Genomic DNA, 9,990 nt, shown 5'->3' with positions numbered 1-9,990 from the left:
ATATATACCACAGCCCAGATTGCTTGTAGAACACGCAATGAGTCATGACGGCGTTGTTTATTTCAATAATGCGCTCCGATTGGATTAGTGCGACGTCATTTAACTAATGATAATGATATGCGACGTTATAAGTAAGTAAGTAAGTAAGTAAATTGTTTATTATAGTGACATGTGTATATAACATAATTACATTTTCAATACAAACATATGGTACATTTTACACCCGGCCCATCGGACCTATAAGTCACCTAAATATTAACGTTATGTAAAGCATATATTTATAGATATACATTTTTAAATTTGTATGTTACAGTGCAGTTAATCTGGTATAGGTAATCAAGTTTATACATATATAGCATCTATGAGTTATAAATATGGAGATTGTTCAAAGAGGTAATAATTTCATTCGATAAAGATTAAATGAAAAAACGAAAGCAAACGTGTACATGTGCAAAAATATGGAGGAAAAATAAATAAACATTATCATGTATATTTAATAGAAACACAATGTCATTCATGCGTTAAGAATATAACGTATTTCTCCTTATGGTGTATGCCTTCACAATATACATAAAATAACAGCTTCTGTTTTATACAAGCGCATTAATTCGGTTACATTTTTTGAAGAACAAATAATCAATTGCAGAAGAATCTGCTGGTTTCTTATCGTAAGAAATAATAATCTTTAATGTAAATATAATGATTGAGGGTGCGTTGTGGAATTTGCACGCGTGCCCTACTGCATTCATACAGCATAAACGCAAAAACATGCGGCCAGTTCTTAATTGGTGCAAACGATAGCTTCATGATAAAAGTCTGATCTGAACTGAAGACATGGACAAGTTAGAGAGTTGTATTGTTCTTGAGATACTTATTTGTTTAACGGTTCATTGGGGAAAAAGAATGGTTCATGTGTGATATTATGATTTATATTGACCATAAATGTTTTATAATTGTTTATTGACAGTATATATCATGAAAAAGCATTTAAAGTATGTTCAACGTTGTTTACTTCAGGTAATGTATCATGAGCGAGCGTTTCTGTATTAAGCTTTATTAATTTAGTAGCATGAATGCACTTTTATGCTGACATTTGTTAAGCGAGGTTAAATGTATGTTACTCATCAGACATTAAAATTGTTTGATTCAAACATAATCTAACAATCACATTTCGAGTATTATTTCTGACAACAGACGGCCCAGGCATCCGTCGGCGCGATGTTACACTCGAAGCCATCTGGGCATCTGACCCCTCCACGCCCGCAGTTCCAAGTGCTGCCGTCGCTGCTAACCAAAGGAACACCCTTTTGACAGATTTTCGCTGAAAAAAGTACAAACACATCGAGAGTCAAATTCTTATAAATTAGTTGCAAGGTGTCAAAACCTTTATCTAATTGAATATCGGGAAAGAGATACTTCGGAAGCACTAATTTTAGCACAGCCAGTGCCCCTTACTTCCGGCTTAAGTAGACTTTTGTAAGCGTTATCCTCTTGTAAACTACAGTCCAACCCCGTTTGCTCGAACTCCCAGGGACCGGCGAAAATACCTCGAGCCTCGGAAATATCGAGCCAAGCGGTAATGCTTACGTTCAGTTTAAATAAATCGGTCATCTTCATCAAGTTCGAGCCATTATAGTAAATTGAGCCAAGCGAGTTCGAGCCAACGGGGTTAGACTGTACCACCAAGTGACATTAAACGATTCACAAGACAGACATATATATAAGTGACAAAGCCAAAAACATAACATATCCTGAATATCCTGCAAAATGATGCTGAGCATGTTTAATAAAGGGTCGTGGTGAATGGATATCAGTTGATATGACAGGAGAAATAAACACAATAGAACTTTTAAAACTTACGACAACATTCGGCATAAGCATCATTAGGGGCTATTTCGCAGTAGTAGTTATTGGGGCATCGACTTCCACCTCGTCCACAATAATGATTAGCAAGAGGTTCGCCATACGGACAAGGGTTGAAGCTGTAGACAGCTGAAATGTAAGTGAAAGTGGGCTACGTATACCAAATGATGCTTTTTCACGTTTATCCAGTGTTTAGAGCAACCATTGGAGCCATATTCTCTAACTTCTGCGACTAAGGCTCAGAAAACTGAATTCTTAAATGTTTCATAATATCTATGTAATAAACTAAATTTCACAAAATATAAATTACTAATCGTAGAACATATCATTGATTACAGATACAGCATGTTTTACCATCTTTCCTCATGTTATGGAATTTTGACAACAAAATAAAAAATTTGCTTTTCTGAGTCTGAGTCTTAAGTTCAGCTTCTATGCATAAGTGAATATGGGCCTAGACCCGCGTCATAGGGACGGTAAGTTCTGCTGTTGTCACTGACATGCAAGTGCAAGTAAAGTAAGAAGTAAGTAGTGTAGGTCAAAGTTCTGCGCCGTGAACATACATTTTGGTGCTCGATTAGTGAAATATATTGCGATATTACACTGAAACCAACAGGTATCCTCTTTATAATACAATGGGTTAATGTTTAGTATTACGGTTCATCGGTTAAGTGAAATGACCAAATGATGTCATACAAATAAAATCCGCATATTTATGTTTCCACTCAGTATTTGCAACATTTCTCATGGACAGAAAATAACGCTTAAAAATCATTTGAAGATCTGAGAGCTGACATACAATAAACATGACGCCTGTCAGTCAAACTAGCCGGTCGATACCCGACTGACCAATCCGCGTCCAGATTAGGCGGGGCTTATCAGTTGTCCATTGCTATCCGCCATGACCTTCGACAATCTGCACTTATCAACAATGTTGTAATTACGCTGTTTTCTATATATTTACCACAAAATATGTTTCTTATAATTGAGAGAAGGTAAAGACAGTTAAGGAAATCCGAAATACTGACATTTCCCCTTAATTACTGCTGAAAATTATGCATTTGTTTTGCATGTGTTCGATAATAAAGTGACCTTTCAGAAGACTATTTCAACCCTCCAAAAATGGCTTAATGTAGCCGTACATTTTCTTGCATACCGGACGTGTGTTTCCGGTCATGTGACCAGTGCTGGAAAAATCCATCTTACACCCCCCATGTAAGATGAGTCACGCGCAACAACGCGCCACTTCTTATTTCTTTTAATGCATTGATTTATGTAAAAATATTATGCCATTTCAATAAAGCGCAATCGAATATATATGTAAGCAACTAAAATTGAAAATAAATAATCGTAAAATACGCGATTTTTTGTTTTTTAAAATTACTACGCTTTATGACGTCAGAAAACAACGTCGCACGCGCTTTTTGGTGAAATGTACAAACGTTCGTTTTCTACGTAATTTTTCCACAAATTGTTAATTTAAGATATGCAAGAAAAAATATCAATCATGCAAGCCTCGTTACCGGCTTACGCGCGTGCCCTCGGGTCGGATTTTTCTATCCGTACCGGAAACACATGATAGATACTTATAATATGCGTATATTTTTCGTTAGAAATAGTATTATGATTGTTAGTGTTTAATATTGAGGATATCTTTCGATTTATTTTTATTTTGAAATTTGTCGTCTTCTTGTGCGTAAAGGTTTTAATTCGAAGCATATACATTTGCTTTAAAGCTGCACTCTCACAGATTGAACGTTTTTCCAACTTTTTTAATTTTTGTCTTGGAATTAGCAAATTTTTGCAGTCTTTCATCACTGGTTTGCAGATATTTACGCAAAAAATTGCTCGTTCCAAGACAAAAAATAAAATAGTTGTCAAAACGTTCAATCTGTGAGAGTGCAGCTTTAAAACTTGTTTGGACAGTTGATTTGAGTTATATTTGTTTTATGACGTTTAGATAAAAGATCTAATATCATATACCTAAAGGTCACAAAAAAGTATATATACGTATAGTTAAAACAAAATCATCTTTGGAAAGGACGCAAATCAAAGTATAAACCTGTGCATATATAATGACTACTAGTATGATCATTTCTATGTTGCTTGTTAGAACAGTTTTGAATTTCATTTAATATGCAGGCTCTCCAACCGTTCCTAGTTTTTCCTAGTGTTCCTAGTTTTTTTGAAGTGCTCCTAGTTTTTCCTAGTTTTTCTAAAATCCTCCTATTATTCATAGTTTTTTTTCATTTGCAGCATTATGTTTGAAAGTTTCAATTTTGTGTTTTAATTGTGTTTTGATTTTTTTCTTGCAGAAAACAATGTAGAGATGTTCAGCTGACTTGCTTATTACTGGCAGTAGTGGTTTCGTGTCACTGATACATAGTTTTGCCTTTACCCATGGTGATTTAAGGTTGGACTATGCTGAAGTGACGCCAAACAGAAGCAAATTTACAGTCAGCTGAACACTTATAAGTAAGGTAATTGGACAGTAAAGCAGTAGTAAGGTAATACTTTATCAGATTATACCTCCTAGTTTTTGTCTCAGTATTCCTATTTTTTCCTGGTTTTCTGCCTCAAAAATTCCTACTTTTCTCCTAGTTTTTTTCAGATGTATTGCTGGAGAGCCTGAATATAGATATAAATACATTGGGAGAAACATAAGATAGTTATACCAATTAAACGTGTATAAGCAGCTGATTCTTAATGGAAAAAGGAAGAAAAACAGCTACATCGATTGAGTTTTGACAATTGATCTAAACAAACGTCGTTTTTTGTTGACTTTCGGAAAGGAAATTAATACATGTTTTGTTTCCCTAAATTTGAGTTTTAAAATAGAGACTATAATTCTACTGTAACACTTATCCGATGTTATTTAGAAACAAATTATTCTATAATAATTATAAGTTTCGACATTATTTCTACCTGTATCATACACTGCATACATTTAATACTAACGAACTAATTTAATGTTATACTTGCTTTTATTGCTATGTTTTACCATGCTCCATGCATTTTTATCTGATTGTCAAGTATACATTTTGTAATATTATCGTTCTGCGTACTTGTCGGAGGGCCCTTACTAAGAGGTCACGTGACACTGTAGGCGTAGCTTTATCGCTTTCGGCGTGGTGTAAATTAACCGCAACAAGACGTCATTCGATAAATCATGAGCGTTGTTTTTGCAAGATCAGAGTTGTTGTGTTCGTTCAACGGAAGATATGCATTCATCTGATATGCACAATTGTTTGTTTATTGACAATATCTATCATAGCATTTTTTTCGGCTGAAAGTTGTTTCCAGCAACGTCTAGATAATGCAAGCCATTCTATTTAAAAACCTGTATAAGTAACATTATCATTAAATGATTATTTTTTTTATATTTTTATATGGATAAACATTATAATAATGATAAATCATTATATAATAGCTCATGTAAAAGTTGAGACATTTTATATTTATGGAATTTATATAATGAGCATTGCTTTTTCCCCCACCCCCCACCCACTTTGGTCCTGATGAAGGCCCATAACCGGTCAGTAATGCACCAGTCAATTGTAACCACGCCCCCCCCCCCAGGTCCGGGGAATAGTGGGGACTTTGACTTTCTGTCCAGCCAACCCGGCTAAAATCCCCGTCCTGCGGGGACGAACAGATGGTAAAATCCCCGCCAAATGCCCCGCACCCCAGGGACCCTAGGTAAGGCCCATTCCCTGTTATATTTAAAGCGAAGACAAAACCACCGCATTCACCCGGCACTGTGGGGCCACCTGAAAGGTAAAAAACGGCCCATTTCCCCGGCTATCCCCGGTATACCCACGGACCTGGAGGGGCCGTGTTTACAATTGACTGGTGCATAACTAACGTGCGAATACATGACAACGCTATTTACATACACCGAACGTTAATAAATGAAAATTGTCTTTCACAAAATAATATTACTCATTATTACATGATCTATAAATAAACCGTACATGATTGGACAAAGAACAATTTTCGAAGTCCGAATAAAATGCCATATTGACCTGTCTATTTATAAACAGGAAACAGTTTATCATATGGTGTTAAAATAACGCAGAAAAATACTTCAAAAACGCCATATTGACCTGTCTAGTTATAGATCGGAAGCAGTTTCTCATACGACGTTATAATAGATCATTCATTATTATATATTTACACCTCAACGTCCATTCCTTAAATGAACTGCCTTTCGGCATCGATTGATGAACGCAACATCTTCGGATATGTTCGGATCGCAATTCATCGCATAACAATATACATGCAAATTTGATCTTGTTATTGTTTGTATTGTGTCATCAGGTCTCGTAAAATATAAATCAACATTTTAGAAAGTGCTAAGTTATTATATTTTAAACGTTTTGTTACCAAAAATGTTTTAATTTTACGTTTAAAAGTGTTTTCAAGTGGTTGATCTCTTCCCGCGTTATTGTGACGTCATTTGAAAAAAAAATGTTTCCGGCAACAGTCGGGTCGTCCTATTTACAGAATAGGAAAGAACGGATTACTGAAAGGTAATCCGAAATTAAATGAAGTATTCTTTTAACGATTCTTGAATTAAATAATGAACTATTGGTGTAAATATAAGGAATGAATAGCGGGATTGATGTCATTATCGGGGATATGAACGCAACTGGGCTGGTCAAAGTACGCGTGAAGTCCTTCGGACTCCACACACTTAGACCAGCCCAATTGCGTTCATACCCCGATAATGACATCAAGCCCGCAATTCATTCCTTAAGTAATAACATAGTTATTTACTTATTAGCTGTGAAATATAGAGTTCATATTGACCGCAAAACTTTATTGATCTCGGCTTTCGCCTCGGTCATTAATGATTTTTTGGTCAATATGGAAGCATACTTCACACCTTTATAAATAAATAATTGTATATTATAACGAATCAATATGTTATTGCTCTTACCGTAAACGGAGCAAAGGAGTACAACTATTGATAGTTTCATGTTCATCTTCTAGGTGATTACATGTACTGTTACTTCCTTGAAACACAGTTAAAATTTAACACCACGGCAGTTGATAACAGCTCTGGTGGACCTTTATTTTTTCAAATCGTTTATTTCACACAATATTTTTCTGCAAACCTTTCCGAACAAATAACATCCGGTCCAGGTAGATCTCGTTAGGCGAAGGTAAAGCAGTCGTATTTGCACGCGAGATAACCCTGAGTTCTAGTGTTTTACGACTTCAATACCATATATGGGAAGAACGTTCCGCTTGAGTACTAAACATTAAAGTGACTTGATCATGGTTGGTAAAATGCACTCGTTTTTAATTACGAAATAAAGTGTGGCAAATCATAAGGAGCACAGCGATTTGATGGGAATGAACTCCTGCTTTGGTGTCATTTGACCTGTACAAAATTTAGTGACATTTAACCTAAATAAAAAAAATCTTCAGATTTATCAAATGGGTTACTCCTACCAACTATCTAGCATAAAATAACTATGAATAACCGCAGTTTAACAATGTCAGAAAATCTCGAAATGCCTAAATAGAGGAAAGTGAAACATCTTAAATTTGATCTAAATGTGTTGAGTACGAAAAACATGCCAAGAAAAGTACCAAAACGAAAAGTGCAGCCAACATGCAGATTACTCTCCAATCTTTCAATTGCAACCAGAATTCTCAACTGAACATGCGTCTAGTTGAAGAAATTTGTTCAAACCAAAGTTCCTGAGAGTACCCCAATCTCAACACAGCATTCCGATACATAACCAAAAAATACCATTTTTTTATAATATTGTATTTAATAATACAATCATTCTTATTCCTATTTCATTAATTACCTTTCAATAATTCACGAACACAAAAGCCTTTACTTGTTAAATAATGTATAAATTAAAAAATACAACATACATGTTGTGGTTACATTACACTATTACTTCTGAATTATTCATGAAGCAGACGTGGTAGTCAAATTTGGGAAAGAAGAAATAGTGTAATCTAACCACAACATGTATGTACTCAACACATCACTTAAGGAGTGTTAAAACAAAAAACACCAAAAGCTGGAACCCTTCAGCAAATAGTGATACTTGCTCACATATCGTCTTTGAAGACCACAATTTTCATTAGCGTTTATAACGCGATTGAAAATTAATTACGGATGTGGTGTTGCGTGATTGGTTGATTGATATTATCACGTGATGTTATCAATGTATCGTTAAGAGGTCAACATATCCACCACTTTTGTTAAAGTCCCGGTGGCCGTGTGGACTAGCCTGCTGTTGTTGTTTTTTTTTTACTTTTTCTTGACATTACCGGCGTGGGTGCGAACCCCACTAAAACCAAAATACTTTTTATGCTATAACTTTATTTTTTTTCTGCACTTTCGATATCATAGGGTAAAATAATGATAAAATAAAATTAGTGTTTTCAGATGCATAACAGGAACAGTTATTTTTGGTCCAAAAACATGAGAGAGTCACTTTAAGAAACATTTGATGAAATTTAATATAGTTAGCTGAACATAACCACAACTTTGTAATGATGAGATAGTTATAATAAAAGGTATTATGTATACCCTCCTAAGTTTGCAAAACATGCGTCTGTTTTGTGGTATTAATACGGTTCATCCTCGACATTTTGTATTGAGATATTAGTCTAGACTCACACGTCTGATTTTTTTAAACCGTTTTAAAGTAACTTGATAAAAGTTCGTTTCAACTATGTATCAGGTTTTGCCTTTTATTCATAAGAAAGAGATGAATTTTGATGAATTAAAAAAAAACTTACCGTAATTTTACACGTTGAATTATAATAATGAGGGAGTTGTTATTTCTGTCTCAAATTTTATACGATGTACGGTTTCGTCATGTACATACGCTTAATTGGATGATATATTTTAAAACATTAATTATTCTGTTTTTGATATTTGACAGATTCAATAAACGCATTTATAGAGAAACATAAACTGTCTGCATTACAGCTTATATATTAGTCAAATATTATATAAGTAAATTTGTAATAATTTATGTCGCTGATTGTACCCAGTCTATCAGAGTTTACAAACAGACGGTCGAGACTCCAGCTCCTAAATGTGTATCGAGATAAGGAGCCTTAGAAAGTGAAAGTTTTCAAGAAAATTTTACAAGGAGGAAAAACAGATAATTATCACTTGCGTTTGATTGTTTCTAAAATGAGCTTCTGATCCATGCACCTGATTGTTGCTTATTCTCATGACCGGAGTCCTGGTTTGGATTTATTGTACGAAACAGGAAATAACCATCTGCAAAACAAACACTTCGAATATCAAATAAGATAGTTTAAGGTAAGCCGCCCATCATTAATACAAACAAATGCTACGGGTAAAGTTTCATTATAAAGTTACAAAATGTTATGTTTAAATATTTGTAAAGTTTTCACCGAGACATTTTTTATATATATAGACATTATGTTATTTAAGCAACAAATTAATAGTATTGCTTTATAATCATAGTAAAATTTTGTTTGATTACCTCCCTTTAATAATCATATCATAATAGTAGCGTGATTATGGTGTTATTCAAAAATGTTTTCCATACAAAAATAATATAATAGTTAATCAATATAAATTTAACATATAAATAATATCTGTATTAATAGCTAAAATGCACTTACTCATCTTTGCACCTAATTATGGATGGCTTACCTTCATCAAAATCCAATTTCAAATAATTGGCGATGTTCGATTTTTAGTGTTGTTTTTAAATAATAGACATATATAATTTTGTATTTTAGATAATGTTTTACAATTTGACAAATAATTACATTTAAAGGCGTAAATAACTTTCAGAAGTATCAAACGTTTACCCTCGTCACTTTCCTTGAAATCGTCACGTTATTGTGCGACAAAACTCGTATTAACAAATAACAGAATCGTTTGATGGACGGTATGACCATACATTATTATCGTGGAACATACACACTAACTTTCATCAGTGAATCACAATTTTGACATCTATTCACAATGCTTGAGTTGAACTTATTCAATATAGATTATGGGCGCAGCATGTTAGTAACGTCCAGTTTTTATTTTGATGATAGGTCATACGAAAGTCATAACGACTCCAATTATGAACGACTAAGGAATTTGTCGAATTGAAAGTT

The 9,990-nt window shown here is 34.2% G+C and overlaps 1 protein-coding gene across 1 annotated transcript; it reads right to left on the bottom strand.

The window, feature by feature from the left end:
- Positions 1-140: 140 nt before the first annotated feature.
- LOC128211814 (uncharacterized) lies at positions 141-7,043 on the bottom strand. The gene is made up of 3 exons (XM_052916888.1): positions 6,806-7,043; positions 1,861-1,992; positions 141-1,321 (listed from the first exon to the last, which is right to left on the bottom strand). Exons 1-3 carry the CDS (start codon positions 6,849-6,851, stop codon positions 1,179-1,181), a joined length of 321 nt encoding a protein of 106 aa, XP_052772848.1. The 5' UTR covers positions 6,852-7,043; the 3' UTR covers positions 141-1,178.
- Positions 7,044-9,990: the final 2,947 nt, after the last annotated feature.

The sequence above is a fragment of the Mya arenaria genome, chromosome 12, assembly GCF_026914265.1.
Source record: "Mya arenaria isolate MELC-2E11 chromosome 12, ASM2691426v1".
NCBI lineage: Eukaryota > Metazoa > Mollusca > Bivalvia > Myida > Myidae > Mya > Mya arenaria.
This window is presented reverse-complemented; position numbering and strand designations above follow the sequence as displayed.